This window comes from Pavona decussata, unplaced genomic scaffold, assembly GCF_977016875.1.
Source record: "Pavona decussata unplaced genomic scaffold, jaPavDecu1.1 SCAFFOLD_386, whole genome shotgun sequence".
In the NCBI taxonomy this organism is placed as follows: domain Eukaryota; kingdom Metazoa; phylum Cnidaria; class Anthozoa; order Scleractinia; family Agariciidae; genus Pavona; species Pavona decussata.
In genome coordinates, this window is record NW_028145758.1 from 2697474 (window position 1) to 2718630 (window position 21157).

The 21157-nt window shown below is 39.4% G+C and overlaps 3 protein-coding genes across 5 annotated transcripts in view; 1 reads left to right on the forward strand and 2 right to left on the reverse strand.

Moving 5' to 3' along the window:
• Window positions 1-3840: 3840 nt before the first annotated feature.
• LOC146451659 (melanopsin-like) lies at window positions 3841-7273 on the reverse strand. Its single transcript, XM_085098810.1, has one exon. The coding sequence runs from the start codon at window positions 5694-5696 to the stop codon at window positions 4800-4802; it is 897 nt and encodes a 298-aa protein (XP_084954936.1). The 5' UTR covers window positions 5697-7273; the 3' UTR covers window positions 3841-4799.
• A 2030-nt stretch (window positions 7274-9303) lies between these two features.
• LOC146451660 (spermatogenesis-associated protein 4-like) lies at window positions 9304-17248 on the forward strand. Its single transcript, XM_085098939.1, has 7 exons — window positions 9304-9465; window positions 9590-9719; window positions 11135-11253; window positions 11918-12080; window positions 12945-13005; window positions 14551-14667; window positions 16702-17248. The coding sequence occupies exons 1-7, from the start codon at window positions 9389-9391 to the stop codon at window positions 16821-16823; spliced, it is 789 nt and encodes a 262-aa protein (XP_084955065.1). The 5' UTR covers window positions 9304-9388; the 3' UTR covers window positions 16824-17248.
• Window positions 17249-18644: 1396 nt separating this feature from the next.
• LOC146451661 (arf-GAP with Rho-GAP domain, ANK repeat and PH domain-containing protein 1-like) overlaps window positions 18645-21157 on the reverse strand; it is a 41787-nt gene continuing 39274 nt past the window's right edge. For 2 of the 3 annotated variants that reach the window (XM_085098717.1, XM_085098716.1), the window contains exon 45: window positions 18645-21119. In XM_085098717.1, coding sequence (XP_084954843.1) covers window positions 21015-21119 — 105 coding nt within the window. In that variant the 3' untranslated portion in view covers window positions 18645-21014. The remainder of the gene's footprint in view (window positions 21120-21157) is intronic. The other variant, XR_014859957.1, reaches the window with a different exon arrangement.

Genomic DNA, 21157 nt, shown 5'->3' on the forward strand with positions numbered 1-21157 from the left:
TGGTTAAGAGTTCTGTATCTTTCGTCACCAGTCTCTCGCTGTAAATATGAAAAACAGACAGCCAGGTCCTACAAAATAATAAGAATAAAAAAATGGAAATGGGAATGGCCAAGATGCAGGCAGTTGGCAGTTGACCATAAGGAAAAAACAATTAAAATTTCCTGCGATTTAATGATTACTGTGTGAAATAAACACAGAATTCAGTTACCTGGCTGGCAGGCTATTACTGACAGTGGTTTCCTCTTACAAAGTGACTGTTTAAAATTAGGGCAATTAAAGACATTAAAGGAAGTAATTTTGGGACTTTAGAGGCAAATAACTTGTTTAGGAGATCTAAAACTCCAAAAATCCCACTGGAAATACACAGTCCGTCTGCTTTCCAAATCATAGCTGCTAGACTTGCAATCACGATCGCAATAGCATCAACATGGCAGAATTCAGGGCCAGCGATTTAGCCTCGATTCACGGCGATTGTCCGACCCGATTGTCCGCAAGGCCGTAGCTCGCGGAGGGGCAAGGGGGACAGTTGCCCCCCCCCCCCCTACCCCCCCCTCCAAACAAAAATGGAGATCGTTTTAACTTTTTCACTTTAATAATAATAATAATAATAATAATAATAATAATAATAATTTGTTACTTATATAGCGCGCGAATCATAAACAGATGCTCTCGCGCACTTTACAATATAGATAGCCTTAATAAATATAATTTAATGTTACAATGGAATTACAAGGTCAATGGCTAAAATACAATGATCAACTTCATTCATAAGGAAATAAGCTATGAATAAAATATTTATAGATGATTCCTAATAGATAATTATAATTTTGATAAAGGTCAAAGGCTTGTCGAAATAAATTAGTTTTCAACCTGTCCTTGAAAGATTGAACCGCTTTGTGCGCAGCGAACTGCGTTGGGTAAATCGTTCCAGAGCGCTGGTGCGGCTACGGTAAAGCTACGATCACCCAGCGTACGCAGAGTCTTGATTCTGGGCGGTTGAATGAGCCGGACTTCGCCGGACGATCTAAGACTATATCTAGATACGGTCTTTAGGGTGACTTTCTGAAGTGTTAAGTGTAGATAGTTTAAACGTTACTGTGATTAGTTTACCTTTGCAACTTTCCACAACTGACTCGCTCGAGCTTGATGAAACAGCAAACAAAAGGAAAGCGATTCAAAGACAAAAGCCCGTTTACAGCCCCCTATTTTTCTCCTTGTGATTGTCAAGTTGTGGGAGAGTTTATGGTTCCAGATAGAGACAATTGCTCAGGCTTTGGGAACCAAGATCATAAAATCACGTACTGCCAATATCCAGCATCATCGTTCTAATGCAGGGTGCAGCTCTAACCAGATTACAAATAATTACCAAAAAGTGAATGTGCTCTTTCTTTCTTTCTCTTTTGTTGACCATGTAAAACAAGAAATTTAGGCCAGATTCTGACGATGTCATCAAGGCTTGATGCTTGCAGACAGGCTATCAATGGCAATGAGCATAGCCGGACCCGTGATCAAAACTGAAATACTAAAATTTTACAAAAAGTTATTCACCTTTACGAATCAACCTATTTCTCAGTAGAGATTGCAAAGTGGAATTGTACTATGAAAACATACCGTTTGAAGAAAGACCTGCAAAGGTAAATTCAGCTTTGTCTGCCTGTGACCCTCAGACATTTCCAGCCATTCACAAGATCCTCGCCATTCTTCTTACTTCACCCGCGGGAAGTATCAGTTGTGGCGGTGAAATTCCACAATGAGTGAGGAATGATTTTAAAGTGGCCTAGAGATGCTACTTATTCATCGTGGAACAGATTATAGCCTGAACCTGAGGTTATTTATCATATGAAACAAAACTGGGGAAAGTGGCGGGACTTAATAAATACGTTTAGTCTGAGTTAGGGCATTTAAAAAAATGCTTTTTTGTTCGGTACAAGACTAACTGGAAATTTACGAAGGCTTGAAAAAGATTTTTTTGAACGAAATTCAACTGAAGACATCTTTTACACACGGAATATATAGATTAATTTGGTTAGTTAGCGATACTTGTTTTCGGTGTACCGAGGCCGAGATATGTGTATCAACTTAACAAAACCTCGGAAATATTGCTGTATACTCTAAAATTACCTGTCATTTTACACTTGATCGAGATTGATTTTTTTCACGAAATATCTCGTGGAGAATGCTGAAAATAGCTTTTCCGAACGTCTAGATTTCAGACCTCCAGACCTCCACCACCCCCCCCCCCCCCCCCCCAAGACGCTCGCTTGCCTGAATGTTACTTGTGATTTACTATGTCTAAGGACAGCTCCTGCTAAGGAAGACAAAAATGAGATGGTAGATCCATAATACAAAAGGTCAGAAATAAGACTTATCTGAATTAGCTTTGATTAGAATGATGGAAATTATAAGGTCCAGAAAGGAAGACTCGCGTGTACCCGCTGTATAGATCAGAAAGACGTACGAAAGTTTATGTTATTTTAAGGACGGTGGCTCCTTTTACTACTGCGCATGCGTTTTGCACATCTCGGGATGTTCTAATAACACTAGATACAAAGGATATACAAAGCTGTCTTTGGGCGGCTTATGACTATGCGTGAAAAGAAGATCTTACAAAGGTTATTGAAATATAAAACGAAAATTGGGGGTAACCACTTTTGTTGCAGGGATACTTAAAAATGCCATACATTGCTTTGCATTTTAACGCTTTCTAGAACATTGCTGTTTAATTATCTCTGAAAAATTCATGGCTACTCACAACCTCGTTCCTAGGGCCTCTCCTCTTCTCTCGCTCCCTGGGACGTGAAGAGGAGAGACCCTGGGGGACGAGATTGGGCTACTCACAATTACTTTTTTCGATTTGAACAGCCATGCTAAGATCTTCTTTTTCCGCCGGCATGGTCATAAACTAGGAAAAAGTACCTTTGTATTACATGTAAAAGGGACCGTCCTTAGCCTATCCTGTTGCAATGAAAAACGCGAAATACACGGCTGACCTTCAAAATATTTACAGCTACCCATACTACATTTTGGTCCCATCGCGTAAGGTCGAGGCTTTGATTGAAATAGCACTATGCCGGTCGACGAGCCCGGGAATTTTTTCCAACCGAGGGCAAACGAATTGATGCTGAGGCGAGTGCTCTGACTACTGCGACTCCCTGCTCTCCGATGACACCGTAAGACCAGGGTTTTCAGTTGAGACCGGAGGCCAGACGAAAATTCCGGTTGCTTGCTATGCTATATGATGTCCAGTACTTTGGTGTGATGATTCAGCCTTTGAGACTGACGAGGACCTTGATGAAGTCCCAGCACACCAGATTTACAGTATTCGCTCTTCACTAACGTGCAATCAGAAAAACATTTCGTTATCTCTCACACAACCGAATGATATAGTTTAAAACATGGCTAACAAAAAGGATTTCTTATCATAAATTATTTCAAGAAATGACCAGAGCTAGGGATAGAAAACTACTTCTCCGATCCCAGGAACGTCGAAAACAATGTTTGAGAGCATGGGTGCAATCGCAGCACTTCCCAGGAGAGCATGCGCCCGAACCTCCCAAGCAAGCTCCGCACGCCTTCGGCGCTCGCTTCACGCTTGGGCCCCACGACGTGAACGTCTATGTCCGAGGATTTTCAGGATAGATCCGGTACTCTCAAATACTACCGAAAGCTCTGTAGGACCCCCGCTACTCTAATTAAAGGAAAAAATGGGAGAAAAACATACCAGCCGATTAATTAGTGTAAGTCGTGGACTAAGCCTGCGTAGCAGGCGTGCATATGATCGGGGAGGGAGGCAGGCGGGGGGAGGGTGAGCGAGAAAAAGTGAGCTACCTTGGATTCTAAAATATTAATCTGTTATTTTAATCAGTATTCTTTCATTTACAAACTGAGAGGCAAATTATGAAACGACGGACAACCAAGCCGTGCAACAAATACGTACTTGACAATATGTTCGGCGTTAAGACAAATTATGCCAAGCCAAAAAAAAATCTTACTTAATTCCTACTTTTTCCGAGTACAATTCTCCAATTCCTACAGGATGTCTTGATCAACTGTGGCAAAACTGATCATATTATTTGCGTGAAGAACACATTATGAGATCATTAAGACCCGTTAAGCTATTGGCAACTCTCTCCTTGTGCTATGTTGTCAATTAAAACTGAACTATTGGATATCCAAAAATATTATTTGACACCTGTGTTAGCGACATGACGCTTTATCTGCACAGTCTCGTTTAGTTTCTCCTGACCAATATCCTATCGTATCTCTGGCGGTGACAATTTTATACAATAAATTAAATATATTTCCCATTTGAAATGATGAACCAATGGTGATCATCTTGAAAATTCAATTTATTTGACGAAAAGTAAAATATATTTTACATAAGAGTAAGATCGATAGAATTCTTTTTAATTAGAAAGAAAATTCATTGCGTTCTGACTAACTCTTTCCGCGCTCTTTTGTGCCTCCTGCCCTTAAACGCTATTAATTCCTTTGTTTCTATATTTTTTACATTTTAATAACCTGCATGAGCAGACAAATAATTCCGTCTTGTCGTTGAGAAAATATAAAATTTAAATTTATTACACTGTAACAATTAGCAGTAGGGATAATTAACATTTCTTGGCCAAAAATTATCCATCTGAACAAGTCAAGCCGCGCTTGTAGTTCTTTCAATAATGCTTGCGTTTAAATCCTCCAGAGGACCACTTACAAGAAAGCTTTTGACCAGTACTTTCCAGGAGTGCTGGATCCACAATATTTTGCAAAATGAAAACTGTTTGTGGAAGTAAGCGAAAGATTTAGCAATTCTGAACGTACGAAACAGCAGGGTATAGTCTATCTGCTTCCTTCTTCCACTTAATGTACCACAGGGGAATAAGTGTGGTGGTTACGATTGGAATAAAAGCGCACACAACTCCGACGATGTTTGGGACTTCGGATGAGTACGTGAAAAAACTTTCGACCACGTACGGTGACCAAGTGAGCAAGAACACTGTGATGGCGAGCTGCAGACGGCAGTGGGCTTTGTCTTCATCGCTTTCCTCTTCTCCGCTTTCCATCTTGGCCAACTTCTCCTTTTCGCTGGAGATTTTCTCCTCGGCGTCATTTCCAAAGAAATTGTATATCAACAGCGAGACGGGGATGAGAAAAATGCAAGATGTCACCAGGGTGAAACTCAACCCGGAAGGTGGCCAATCAACTTCGCAGAAGGCTTTTCTGCTGATAAACACGTACTTGCTCCATAACAAAGACAGCGAGTAGGAGAGAGTCGTGTGCGCGATGATATAACCCAAAGGAATTGAACGAGGAGACCTTCCCGGGCCTTTCTGTACCTCGGTCATTCGGAAATATTGTTCGGTTGTGATTGTCACGAGCGTTGAAATCGAAACGATGATGTAGATGACATTTGTGAGTCCATAGCTCCGGCACCAGTGCTCTTCAAAGTACCACCTTCCACTTGTGCTCACAGAGATCAAGAGAGGCAAATCCTTGATTGAAACCAAAACATCCACAGCGGCTAAGTTTGCCACGATTAGTGCGGTGCAGGACGTTCGTAGACTCCTTTTGCGGTAAATGAAGTAGCAGACGAAAATATTTATCCCAATGGTCATAAGGCAGTAAAGTGCTATCACTGAGGCTACCGGCGAGTAGGAAGTAATTTCCAGGCTTATTTTTGCTTCACCACTCAAATCCATTTTCACTGCTTGATGTGTTCAATTGATGTTTCTTTGAGATCGAAATGATTGTGGATTGCGAAGGTTGTTTCCCTTTCGTCCCCTGCCTTTTCAATCTGTGTTGCGCACTTCTTTGCCAATAATAAGTCAATAATACGAAGTTATTTCCCAGCGGAAACAATGCGCTTTTCTACTGTGATGAAGAAAAGAAGTGGGAAATAGTCTCACCAGAAATATCAGAGGAAATCTTCTTTGCAAACTTGCGATCCAGCACCTCCACTCCGGAGAAACGTTTTAGCTAAAACAAAGTTTGATTCTTTGAATTAATTTGCCTGCCCAACAAAGAACCTTTCTGACAGCGAGATTACAAAAGACTTTTTTATCACTGCAGAACCTGTTACTTAGGCAGAAATAATGTTAAATTTATGATCAAATCTTTGACTGTAGTCCACCTGTTAAAGGGCGATACAAACTACGTTTTGATTGGCTAGCAGGTGGTTTACTTTCTTTTCCGCAAAGTGATTGGCTTAAGTCTTGGGGGATTTAATATTTCGCGCGAAAACCACATATTTCCTGAGTATGACATGTTGCCTCGAAACCGCTTATTTCAGTTCGATTTTGATGTAAAATTTCGGCACTGCAAGCACAAATACAAGTTTATTTTGTACTCCTTCACAAATAAGTTGTTGTTTAAACTGGTCTCATTTTGCACCTTGCCTTTTAGAAGGCTTTTCATTGACAAATGTAAAAGGGTTTTGAGCCTTTTTGTGCGTTTCACGCCTGAGTTAACAGCTAACAACTGAGCAACGACGAAACAATAGCAAAGAACAAAGCAAGAACTGTCCAAACATGTGCGACCCCTAGCAAACCACGTGTTTAAACGCCATAATGAATTCACTTTAAAATTCATAACGACAAACTTTTAAATCTTTTGTCTGCATTGCCCTACCGCGGTGAGCAAATAAAGAAAGCTAAAAGGCCGTATAGCTGCCTCACAATAAGGTGCTCATGTTGCCAAGATCAGGAGTCTCGTCAGAAATATGAAATTGCACTTTTGATGGCACGTGCAGCGCTACTGGGTTTTTTACTGTTCGTTCCAAGACAGCGATTCCAGCTGAGGTTAATGTTTATCTTGAAAGGATCTCGGCCGGCGATTATAACCTTCCAAGAGCGAGCGCAGGTAGTTTACTGGTGGCTTAAGTTTTAATTCGCCCAAATGTTTTGATCACTGAGGTCATCTAAAAACAGAACGGCTTGTCAGTAGAGTGCGCGCGAGCAGTCTCTCATTTGCTCGAAAATCTGCGAGGAAGAACGAAAAAAACTGAGTGAGCACAATATTCGAGGGGCGAGCGCTTTGCCGCTCGCCCCTCGAATATTGTGCTCGCTTTGCAAGAAATGCGTTCTTCTCCGCGGGTTTTCGAGCAAAAGAATGACTCTCGCAGTCTAGGCTGCCTGCTTCTAAAATTAATTTCTAATTTGATTGAACGGTGCTCGATTGTTTGCCTTAAACAAGTAAAAAGTCTCGATGTATTTCCTTCCTTGCTCAGTGATTTTTACGAGCAAAGTAACTAACAACCTAACGTGGAAAGCATCGCTATATAAGCGCGCGAATTTGTGGCGGACATTTGCAAACTTTTCAAGTGAATCGTCTACAGAGCAGCTTTCTGATCTTCTTAGAATTCAACAAAATCCTCTAAGTTTATCACGGAAAAAAGAAGATACAGATGGATGTGCCTGGGAAGAACTTCTGTTTTTATATCCTGACTTTCAATACTTGTAACACCTCCTTTGTTCTTTTGTAAATAGTTATAAAACTTGACTTGACATCAAATAAGTTGTCTTTTCCGGATTCGGATACATCGCAGAACAAGTTACCAAGCGCTTCGAACGTAAACACATAATTTCGCGCAGTCGGCTACTCATCGATCGGCTGTCCATGAATCTTCGATTCAAGACACAACTTCAGTTCTCATTCAAACAAACTTTGGAAAACTGGGGCTGAACAGAGAGCTACATTGTGTAGTTTAACTGGAAAAGACAGAGAGGTTGCTGTAAAAACAAACAAACTCCGTTTAGATCCGTTTGTAAGCAGAGTTTCATTTCCAAATTCACGCATTTACTAACAATGGACTGCCTGACTTTTCGAACAAATATGTCAGCAATTCTAAATCTTTGAACAAAGCATTTAAAAAAACTAAAGGCAAATGTTTCACATCTGCCGACTCCCATCTCCCCTCCAGTGTGTTACCTGTTCCCTTTCCTTACCACTAGCCCCTCAGGACAAACCTTCCCCCACCCCCACAACAAGGAACAGTTTGCGGGGTTGCCGAACCGTGCGCTGTGCTTCTGCGTGGTATTATGTAGCCACTCGTATTACCTCCTCCCCACAAACGCCTGCTTACCCAAGCGCCACATTCCTTTCCCATTGTTTTACTCCCCAAGCACCCTAGCCAATCACCATCGAGTCATTGTCTGATGATATCAAATCAAATTGCTGGTTACAATGGCCGCTTCCGTTTACCGCGAGCTTTGTACAGTCTCTGGTACATGTGAGTCTTGAGAGATGAGGGAACCAAGTTGGAATATATATATTTTTTTCAGTTCTGAAATGGCTGGTCATGACTGAAACGCCAAAACAAAGATCGAATTTGAATACAAGCGCTTCTTGTGCGACGTGTTCTCCTGGGAGACTCAAAATCTTGGGGAAAGTGTAATCGATCTCCCCCGACTGATTGAGTTGACAATCGGTGAAGATATCGCCTCTTACGGGTGCGGAAACTCTGGAGCAGATTTGTTTGTTTGTACGAAGTGCCACGAGAGACTTACCTGATTCGAGAAAGCAAAGAAGAATGTAGAAGGTATCAAGGCGAGATCTGCAGTATTTTAATATCAGTCCATTAAAGACTATTAAACGGAAAGTTAAACGACAAAGAGCCGATCAACTTGTGGTCTGGTCCTTGTGGAAAATGTCGCACGTGCCCCCGAACAAATTGCTACAACAAAGCGAGTTTCAACTGCCAAATCTTCAAAGTTTACCGACATATCGGGTAATATTTCGGTTTCCTCCACACCGACAAGGTCGATAAGATTGAAGGCAAAGCGTGATAAATATTAAAGCGACTTGGCGTAACCAGTCGGCAAATTGACCAAAATAAAGCTAATTCCCGTCCTAAATTATTTGATTGCAGTCAGTTTATAGGCATTTAAACGAAAAATTTTGAACGTGTACTCAAAGCTTACGTAAGCTCGGTCAAGTTCTGTCTCCGCCGTGATGTTTTTCACTGTTCCCGCGAGAGGCGTTCTGACCTTCCAGATTTTAGAAGGTTCACTGTGATTGGCTTAGCGGCGGAAAGGAATTTGGCGCTTGGGTAAGCAGGCGTTTGTGGGGAGGAGGTAATACGAGTCCCTTAAAAACGACTGCGTGGGAGGCTAGGTATTATGGCGCTGATCGTTTATCGTCTACAAAAGAAACTGTACTTAAGCAACTATTTAACTAATTCATCTATAAAGGAATCAAAATTTTGTTTTTCTGGGTATTGAAAATTTTTACAACAGATCCCAACCACCCCTCCCTCCCCATCACTCTCTTGCCTGTGCGCGCCCGCGATTGTACAAGAAAACGAGAATCATGGGTAATCATTCCCTTGGAAACGTAAACCTTCGGTTCTTGTCTACTTCGATATAGCTCGAGTTTACTTGCATTTTACACAAAAATGAGCGGTCTACCAAGGGAAATATTGAAATGGATACAAAGCTTGGACCTTTCTCATCCTGTTAGGAATACTAGGAGGTAAAGCTTACGAGCATTTTGTTTTCCCCGAAGGGATTTTTGATGTTCGATCTTTTACACTCACCGAAAGTCATGATCTCCTCAGATCAGCTCAAGGTTACATTTCTGTTTATATTTCAAACAGGGATTTCTCAAATGGATATCTCGTGGCAGAGATATTCTCTTGGTATTTTCCACAGGAAATTGAAATGCATTCTTACGATAACGGAACATCATTACCTAGCAGACAGGGAAACTGGTCTCAACTTCAAAGGGTTGGTGTTATTAAGTATATTTTCAATTCAGCTCAGACAAATATATCACGTTTATCTAGCAAAGAGTTGTGGATACAGTTTAAATTCATGAATAGGGAGACTACAAAACTAATAGATTTATTCGTATTAAGGATCTAATTCTCGCTATTCTGATCACTTTGGTCAGAAAAATAGTACAATTGTTGCCAAACAGACTCAAACCTCAGCACAAATTCCACAATTTTGGAACCGTAGAGGTGTTTGGTCTACTGCAACCAAGGCAGCACAAGTTGATGTTAGTTTTGCCTACTTTCATTACATGACCTTGCATCTGAAGCCACAATGAAATTCAATTTTGTAAATATTTTTACCAGTATATTATCTGTATTAGTGTCTCCTCAAATCCTTGATTTAATTCAGAATTAATTTGTCACTTTTATTCTTTGGGCATTTGATTTTGAGATTTTCCTTTTTAAAGTAAGTTTTATTTGATCAATCATGCTATAAAGATAAAAATATGCTGGAATCTGATTTGCTATCAGCAGCCATGATATGAGCGTTAGTATATGTGTCATGACTTTAAAAAGTAATCATGTGTGTTTCCAGAGAATATCCTTACCTCCCCCATGAACATCATTATAAATTCTACTAGGGAGGGGGGCTTGAAAGGCAAGTACTATTAAAGGAAAGTAGGCAGTTGATTTGGAATTACCAGGGGGTGGAAGATGTATGGATGCTTTCTGGAAGTGTAACACAATTGGGCAGTTTATGCGTCACTTGACTGTAGTTGCTTTACGCGACATGTCTCACCTTTTCATTCTCCAAAAAGTTTTCAATGATTAATTGGTAAATTATATAATATAATTTCAGTTCTTGTCAACCAGTTTAATATGTCTTTAATCATACTTGTGATTTAAGATAAATCAGACTTGCACTATATACAGATGTGGTCATCTGATTGTGTTAACACTAGATCACCCATCAGATTACATACCAACTGCACTCTATTCAGTCCTACTGCCATTACAATCATTGCTCCAGTCCAGTATTTGACTTGCATATTTTGTTTACAGTTTAACTATTGGGTTTGAGGGAGGCTCCACTTGTGGACAAGGAAACAAAATAAAATGAATGTTTGGTTTAGTAATAAATGGCCATCTTAAAGGGATTCCAAGTGCTGACGTTTGCAGTAGTAGTCCTTCATCAGAACAAAGGGCTAACACTTAAACCGTCAGAACTTGAATCTCATATTAACAGCAGGCCAAATAGCCTTTGTTATATTTTCTGTTGATAAAACCAAACATTTGTTTCTATTTCCCCACTGGCACAGTACCACATTTTCTTTAGAAATGAACCCCCTTATCCAAATAAAATAAAACTTGTCTTGGAAATTTATCTCGTATGTGGCCTAATATTAGTACATATTTGCGAATTAGTTTTTTCAGCGACATGAATTTGACATTCCTAAAGAGGTTATAGAGGGCACCATTCACTGCAAGCCAAATGCAGCATCCCTGTTGATGGAAAGGATTTACAGTCTTTTAACAAATAGGGAGTAAGTAAGACCTTTAAAATTTGATTTGAGGCGTTGTAATCTCTAACTAGATCTTGTTGTTTTTTGCTGGAAATATTTTTTTGTTAATGATTAATACTAAAATTAAATTCTAATGAAAATCTTCATCACCACTGAAAGTTCACAAAAATAGATGTTTTCATTTATATTTGTCTTTGTTTTAAAAATCTTTTAACAAGTTTTATGTCCTTTTTTCTATGTCTCATTTATTTCATTACTAAAATCTGGTATAAAGGAAAATAAAAATAGAACTGTTTGGAAAATTTCGGACTAACAGAGTGCAAAGAAAATTTTTAGTTTTGAAGAAAGTAATAAATTATTACTTTCTAACGGCTGTTGACAATTGTTTCCAGACAATAACCTAATGTTCTGCAACTATACTTACAGGTTCCTGTAATCTTAACATGATTAATGCAACCCAGTAGGGTGCCTAAGGGCCTAAGTCGACGCACTAAAATATTCTATTACTACTAGTTATAATATTATTCCTTTTTCCCTTCATTTGAAAAACAAAATGGATGAATGAATGAGTTAATAAATAGGCAAATAAAGAAAAAGTTGCATCTTCTGAGCTTCCCTTGCCTGTAGCCCATCAAATTCCTTAATTAAAAAGTACTATTAATTTTCAATTTTATTCATGATGTAGAATTAAAAGTTCACCTGTAGAAGAAGAGTTTGACTTCACTGACAGCAGCTATCAAGAGCAGCTGCCTGCGCATGCAAGATCCACAGCATCAATGGCCATCAAAAATAATATTGCAAGTACAGAGCTATCAACTGATCCTGATCGCATTCTATGCCGACAGAAGGTAACGAACATGTTGTTATACAAATGTGTCTAAAGAAACTGTGGCGCTGCGTCGGTGGGGAGCAGAAACAAATGTTTGGTTTATCAACAGAGTTGTTAACTGAAGGTAAATTTGTCACCGTAAAGAGATCTGTTTATGGTGGCCAATTTACCTTTAATTTACTCTTTGATAAACCAAACATGTTGTTATACAGTCAAACACCTGCTTGCACACACCTTCCTTAGGTGGATGATTCTCCTTAGTAGACATGCAGTCACAGTCCCAGACACACAGAAAAACTAAAAAAATTGTGGTCCCCAAGATCATTCACTTATTAAATTTTAACTTTGTTCTATTCATTGTCATTACATGATAAGTTGCAGGCAATTTGCTTAACCCTTTAACCCCTAATATCAAAGAAATCCACCAATCAATCAATGAATTTTTTTAATGCGGGTTACTCTTACAATGTAACAGTCTGCTGCAAGTGACAAACCTGTGGCCCTCAGATGCTGGATTGAATTGGAATTTGGAAATGCTGGTTTTTGAGGAGAGGGGGCTTCACTGTAAATTGTGACTCCTTCTGCTTTGCAATTATTACTTGAAATTAGCAGTGGAAGTGATTTTCAACAACATAAACAGGCAGCACTTGTTGACGTTTAATTCTTAGCCTGTGAACAGGCTCCCAAGTAGGGTATAGGGTGAAGAGCCAAGCTCATTTTGCCAATTTTTAATCTTTGCCCATACCCCATTGGGAAGGCTGTTCACAGACCATTAATTCTGGGTTAATGTTAACTATCTTTCAAACAACGATAAAATTATCTTTTTTTCTTCTTTTTTTCAATACTTATAAATGCTGATGACAAAGTTTTATTTTTCTGTTAGGCTCAAAATATCATAAATGTTCATTTGGAGCATCGGCGACAAGAAAGAGTCGAAGATCCACGTGAGTAAAATAAAAACATACTTTTTTTACCTCATAAAAAAAGAGAAACAATAATAAATAGTCAACTCTCTCCTTGCGGACACCTCGCTAAATTTACGGACACCCCGATTTAAACGGACGCCAACTTATCCCCGGCCCAAAAATAATTACAGACGTTTGACTGAAAGGAATTCCTGCTATTACGGACTCTCGCTATTGAGGACACTAACTCGCGGTCCCAATGGTGTCCCCGATAAAGGGAGTTGACTGTTCGAAGAAGAGAGAGAAAGGAAAGAAAGAAAGAAAAACTGGAAACAAACGAAAGAAAGAGCAGAAACATGAAATGTTGAAACCTACCAAGAATCGAGCCCTCAACTCATCTGTGCCAGAAGTCTAAATTTTTAAAACAAGAATGGCATCACAGATGCCTTAATCGATTGACTTGTGCACGTGACAGTAATTAATTGATCATCATCAGCAATGCTAAATTTAGGTTCGCCTGCATAACTAGCTGGGAACAGTGAAGCCGCGATACGAGTGACTAGGAAAAAGGCGATTTCTTGCAACTTGCGCTGTTCATTATTGTGGCTTATACTGGTCATAGCGGCTCTACCGCGAAAACCTAACATTCGCGCACGGACAATAACACCAGCTACATAGGCTAAATTTTTGTAGGCTTGGTGGTCAAGTAGATAGCGTTTTAAGTGGTTCAACTTTGAGTCCTGGCCTTTGCGGTCATATTGTTTACCACACATTTTCCTTCTTTATCTTAGAAACCGAACCTGTGATGCATGATTTAGCCTCTTATTCTAGTCACTATTGTAGAGTTGACTCGGTTTCCTTTGTAGCCTTAACATAAGATATTGCTGGTACAGTCAGGGTAGTGCCGTGTGTGATGGTGTGTTATGAAAAAGGAATGTTTTGAAAAGGAAGATGCCGACTTGATACGTGTTTGTTTATTTTTTGAATATGGTGCGTTCTGAAAAGGGATTTTATTGAAAGGAAGATTGCAACGTGATACGTGTTTTGATGGTTTGTTATGACTAAGGAATGGCGACTTGATGGGTGATCGTGGTGAACAAAACCTTTCACCGCAGAACCAGCCTTGCAATAAGTTTGGTTTGTTTCCATGTGAAGCGACGTTTGCCACGTGCATCTCTACAGATCCGGCATGCAGCAAAGTATACAGAACAGTATATTTGTACGTTGTGTGGTCCGGGTGTGGTCCTCTACATTCAAACGTTTTGATTTGAAACATGTCGTGATCGCCTGTCATTGAAAGGAAGCGTTGTTAAAAGGAAGCTGATAACTTAAAACCTCTTTCTGATAGCTCGTTATTAAAAGGAAGTGTAATTAAAAAGGAAGGTGGGAACTGGATACTTGTTTGTGTTTTTTCGTGTTAGAATTCAGTCGCAACGAGAAGTGGGAATTTTTTTGAATACGCCCATGTGCTGACTCTTCCTTCCCGTGTCTGTCCTGTCCCGTGTTTGTCCTGTCCCGTGTCTATCCCGATCCCGTTTTTGTCCTCTCCCGGGTCCTAACTGGATTTGTTCATTTATTTTCCAGGTCGTTTTGGAATTCGCCCAACCCTCGGCCAGTTGTGTCCAAGAAAAGTTCCTCCATCAAACTACAATGAAGAAGGATCTTTACAAAGACATCGAACACAAGTAACCGGACATAACGGTCAGTAGACAATTCTAGTTTATCAGGTTTCATTGGTCTGTGCTGTCTGTAAACGGCCTATTCTACTGGAAACTTGCGACAACTTACGACTTTGTCTGTCACGGAATTGTATGATTTGGGTTTACTACTCTATGTCTTATGTTCACTTTCATAAAATACACGCGAAAGTTTGCGGAAGCCGGCTCATCGCTATTTGGCCGCCCTATAATCCAATCTAATCTGATTAACAAAGATAGGACAGATAGAGTGCTATCGAAAGCTCATAATCTTTTACAAATCATTTCAACCAGAGACCACTAGTCTATCTTTGTTATTATGAATCCTAGTTACGGTTCTTCTATTTTCTTACTAATCTGATTAGTTTATCTGCAAAGATCATAGGACCAAACAATGTCGTTTTCTACGGTTTAAGCCGACAAGGTTGCATTGAAAATCACTTTTTGTAAATTATGTCCAGCTTCAAATGAATCTTGTGCCGCTAGCACTAATAACACAAATGATGGATCAGAGAATTTACTCTGCAGTGTGTGTAAAAGTGTTAAGTGAGTAAGGAAATGGGAGACCACCACGTTTACCACCATAATAACATCCATTTTGAAATCACTGGTGATCCTTGGAATCTGATTGGTCCAAAATGGTGCAATTTATTCCCAAATTGCACCATTTTTTGCTCTAAATCGCATCCTTTCTTTAGCCTATCAAAATGGAAATGAAGTAACACAAATAGAATATTAATATTGACAATGATACTCTGTGATTTCAAAATGGATGTAATTAAGTGGTAATTGAACTTCGTGTCGTGCAATTTTGGTCTGAAATCATACTTGCGATTTCAAATCAAACTCGCGCTGCGCGCTCGTTTGATTTTGAAATCACGCGTATTATTTCAGACCAAATTGCACTCCACTCAGTTCAATTACCAATATTTATCACCTAAAACTTACTCCCGACAGGCCTCGTAACTCAGTCGGTCGACAGTCTCATTCTCGGCGTATGAAGAATGAAAAGTTTCATTTATACGTGTATGTATGCTTTCTGTCGGTAGACTACGAACAGTTTCTTCTGTCAACCAAAAGAAAAACACGTAAATTGCCCGCAACGCGGAAACTCAGCGCGCGTTGAACGATTTCACGGGCTTGCGTGTTTACCCGCGCGCCCAACTATTTCTGAGCGAAACCAAGCTAGGCCTAGTCAAAGTCCAGAAGCAAGGTAATTCATGGCTTCACTTTAGCACTTGAAGGATGGTGCCTACTTTTGTTACTGCGCATCTCGAGATACTCGGGTTTCCTATGGGTGGTGCCCACTAATACAGGGATATTTTTGCGTGGTTTAAAACTATACGGAGAAAGCAGAACTTAGCAGGTGCTCTTGGTATCCAAAAAGAAAATTTGGGGTTTTCCGAGATAATAAAGCTTCAATTTGGGGAAAAAACGCCATACATTCCTTTGTGTTTCACTGTTTTTTAGAATAATTGTTGCTTTATTATCTCTAAAAAATGCGTGGTTACCCCCAATTTTCTTTTTGGATTTCAATAGCCCTTGCTAAGATCTGTTGTCCCCGTATAGATATAAACCACACAAAAATACTTCCTCATTAGTAGGCACCATCCTTAACTTACACACTGCAGAGTTAATTCTCTGATCCACTGTTCATTTGTGTCCTTAATACTAGCGGCACAACATTCATTCATTTGTACCCTTTACATTCACATTGCCGCAAATACCACCATAATCATCCACCACTTGCTCCCTTCTGGCTTCGTAAGTCAGTCGGTAGAGAAACGGACGATCATCTCCGGAGGTCGTGGGTTTGATTCCCGCCATGATCGGATAGTTTTTTTCTTTTCCTCGTGCGATCTCCCATTTCCTTACTAGGGCCAACGCTCAGTGGGAGATTCATGAGTTCACTTTAGTACTTTAACATACACTGCAGAGTTAATTCTCTGATCCCATCATTTGTGTAATTATGGATGCTGTGTCTTCTGTTTCCGTTTTTCTTAGATCAAAAGTTAATTCGAACTTTTTAAACTTTCAGATGAAGTTGAAGCCCAGCCAGCTCATTACACAGAAATACAAGTAAACCAGCTTTCAGACGCAGGGGATGGCTTTCTTCCACCCTTACACACTACAGGGATGTACTCGATGGTGCATTCATGAAAAAGAAAACTTGGATTTTATTTCAAATTTAGTCAACTATCCTCGCCGTCACAGTACTTTAGATTTTTCGGTCTCCATGACGATTTTCTGTTCAGCCGTTTCTGCGCTTTTATATCTAATTTATTAATCATTTAGATTAATATTTGAAGGCTTTTGTCTGCCTTAAAAACACAGAAATCTAAGAACGTAAGAACTCGTAAATGCAGTGGATAAAAGACAAATTAGTAGAGCAAACCAGAGTAAGATTGATGGTAGAACAAGTCCTTGTTTCCACCTGTCAGAAACTACTGTGCAGATTTGCTTGGAAAGATTCGCCTTTTCGTCGTTAACCCGACAAGACTAAAATGTTTGAAAAATTTATCATATATGGATGGGTTTTAGTTTAGTATAATCAAAAGTATCATGTAAATAAAAAGTTAAACCTATCTACTTGGGCTGTTTGCTTTCAACGGCTGTGAGGTAAATATCCATCATTGTCTACCTCCTGTTCGGTGGATTATTATACACTTAATGTATGGTCCCGAGGGAAACAGTTAGTTTCGTCTCGGGAAACATCAGGACTCTCGGGAAAACAAAACCAACTAGTTTCCCGAGGGACCATACATTAAGTGCTTTGTTATATATTTAGGCTTTTCCTTCAACAATCACAGCAAAACAAACAAACAAACAACTGAGAGGGCAACAACTGCGGAATTGTATCCTGGTCGGGATACATTTCTATTTAATCAGGGGCACGTGACCAAGAATCGACCAATCACAGTGCTCGTTTTGTTGAATGAAAGTCTAGGTATATAACAATGTTAATTATCCGATGGCTGAATAACGTATCAGAGCACACGGCGAAAAACACGTTCCACCGTTTCGTATACAGCTATTTCAATAGACCATCTTCGTATTCTGGGTATTGAACTGGATCTAACTTGCAGTGGAGGCTTGCGAGGAAAGATCAATATTTGCATGCCCATTTCAATATTGAGAATATTTCTGAACCTCAAGAGATGGTATCTTTATTGGCTAGCCACCCCTCTATCCAGCAGTAAAAAATGACAATGAGATTCAAACCTCACTTTTCTTGTTTATCTAGCTGAATGCTAACTCTTGCTAGCTGAATTTTAAAGCCACTCAAATTATGTCGGTAATGTTCACGAGATAGGTAGCGTCTTCTTCTCCCTGCCTACGCTAGACAAGGTGGGTCCTCTTGGAACGGGCCACGAGCTTACGAGACAAGACCGAAAAGTAACATGAGTAGTTTTTAATCTTTGTAATTCGACTGTAATTTCACGGTTGTCAGGAACTCAGGATGGGTCAAAATATCACATTTTTTTTTCTGTTCCCGTGATTTCTTTTCTGCAGGGGTGAGCTACAGTTGAGTTTGGTAAATATATTAATAGACTACCCATATCCTTTTGCGGTCTTGTCGCGTAGACTTTCTGGACAACGTTAATAGCCCATTTCCGAGTTGTTTTGAACCTCGATATGAAACCAGGCTAAGTGCAAAGCGTTTCACATGAAAATAGACCCTTATAACTCGGCGGCCATGTTGAGTCTCGGGGGAATAAAAAGCTTTGTTTTCGTACGGCAAGCCTCGGCCTGACGTGAATTCAGTGCGAGGCTTGCCGTGCAAAAACAAAGCTTTTTATTCTCCTGAGACTCAACATGGCCGCCGAGTGATAAAGGTCTATTAGTTTCGTTTGCATATGACTGAAAACTAATTTTCACAATAAAAAAATGCACGAAGCCTCGCTTTCATAAGCAACTCGGGATGGCTGTGTGGTCGTTCTTGCTGAGAGCGTTTACTTATGGACACAACAAACTGGTCAATTTTAAAATATTTCAGTCATCTAGCATTTATTGCAATTTGGAGAATATACAGTAAAATAAGCTAACCATTGACGGATACAAATCCTTTTCATTTATCTTTTAAATTACTCATTAAAATTTTTGTACAAAAATATCCAAAAATATAACAAAATAACCAGACGAAATGTCCAAACTTTTAACCTATTTAACAGCTAACAAACAACATAAAATTGGATTAATGTTCGTCAAAGATGGTACTCAAAAGCTATCTACTTAATTCACGTTTCTCCAGATTTCTAAACATTCCTCGATTGTGCTGATAATTAACCTTTCGTCTGCTTTCTTTGATGTTCTTTAATCTTTGATTCAAGTTAGGTGGCTTTACTTTTTTGAGTCTGGATGAAACGTTTAAGTTTGGCAGTTCATGTCAAACCTATCCTAAAACATCAAGCTTAAAGCTTCATTAGGCATCCTTGTCACTTTTACTGATACGTAATAAACAACGATTCTTGTTCGACCTGTTTTATATGCTGTTTTGTGTGGGTAACTAAATAAAATAAAATTTTAAAAAAGCTACGGGGTGGTACTTTCCTGTGGTTCTAACTGTGTCCAAGGTGGTTCTAACTTTTGAGTCTGTGAATGAAATCCTAAAGTTTGACCATTCAAATGAAAGCAGGACTTTCCAAAGAAGCTGTTTGTTGTGAAAATTAGTCCATGTTGTACTTTAGCGCTCTCTGGAGACAAAGGATTACCTTTTATCGATTTTTAAGCAGTCGCTATGAAAAATGGGTAATCCGAGTTATATCTTTACAACCGGTCTTCAATTGAGTGTCAAAAGTAATTCCGTGTTTGCTTTGGCTTTACTTTGCTACACTGTGATTGGTTGGTAAAACTCGCGCTACTTTCACAACCAATAAGAATTAAAACCAATCGTGACTTGTTCGCATGCGCTTTCCCGCGCTTGACGCCACTTGTAATTGGTTAACGTGATGTTTACGTTCGCTGTGATTGGTTGGAGCGATAACTTTGATTTTGGTTTTAAGACACTCAACTGAAACCGCTCTAACTAAGTAAGGTTATTAATGAATTTATTTTTTTTACTATTCATCTTATCATCTCCTAGACCTATTAAATTGCCTCTTAGTAACAAGAAGTATCTATCTTCTAGCTAAATAAAATATGTTTCAGTAAAAACATACTCCTGCTTCAAGGTCTCTACAAAACGGTGCCAGCAATTGCACCGAAGCCCACCTTAAGAGGTGCGACACAAAACCTAGAAGTACGTCATTTGACGGCGCTAAGTGTTTTGCAGAAATCGACTAAGAAATTTTCCGGGCGATGTAGCAGCTCTCCTAAGTCTTAGTGATTGGCTTGTAACCCTTCTAGAAAACAATAGAACAAAAACGCTTGCGAGAGCTGCTACACCACTGAATTTCCTGAGATATATGAACCACATATAGAGCCATTATGCTGCTCATATGACCCTTTGTTCTGGTCGCTGTGGTGGTTGTTTAAATGTGCTATTAATTTCCAGGTAGTTGTGAGAAAATCGAACTATAAAATTTGTTTTAATCTATTCTATATACATCGCGCACTTTAGTGTTGCAAAATGATATGATTGGCCGCTTAAACCCAAACTATTACTTTTTTATGACATTCTTACAATAAAATCCATGATGAAATTTGCTAAGTGATGCTAATTAAGAAAATATTTTTAATTATGAAAAATTGGCACGCATGGCGTGCAAAGTCATTCGCTTCCACCCCCTTCCCCCCTCCCCCCCCCCCCCCCCCTTCCCTTCTCACAAAAAAAATTGAATTCAATGACAATTTTTACTGGTTTCTTCCAAATATATCTTCCGTTTTATTTGTGAGAATATTTTGTTCCGACAAGAGAAGTTCAGTTCTATTTCGGTCGTAAATTCTTATTGTTGTAAGTTTTGCTACTGTTACAGCACAAAGCGCCAAAATGCGATCAATTCCGCTACTTTCATGCGAATTAACTATCCAATCAGATTACGGAGAAGAACTCAAGACTCAACTGAACCAACTCAGGATTCCCTTGGACCATGCAGCCAAGAAACATGAACAGAAGTTGTCAAAATATGGCACTTTCCGTTTTAATGTGCTGCAAGGTTTCATCAAAACATACCTTCTGCTACACTCGACAGCCAATGAACGCAGCGAGTCAGAAAAGTCTGGACTATTTTAGCTTACTCCATTGAACATCTTAAAATTCTCAACCGAAATGTTCTAACTTTAGGCAAAGTTCTTTGCATTGCAATTCATCACATAATGTATTTTACAATTAACTCCTTATTTTTATACTAATGATAATATTATTCCTCTTTCTTTTAAACGTAAACCAACAGCACAAAGACTCCTTGTGTCTTATCTTTTAGGATCTCGGTGCATAGATCGTCTTAAAGATTTCTGCTTTACTTTCAGTTCCTCCATAATCCCTTTTGAGGAGCCTTTTCGTCGAAGAATCGTTGACTGTTAATGTAAACAAAGTGACATACTGTAATTTGCTG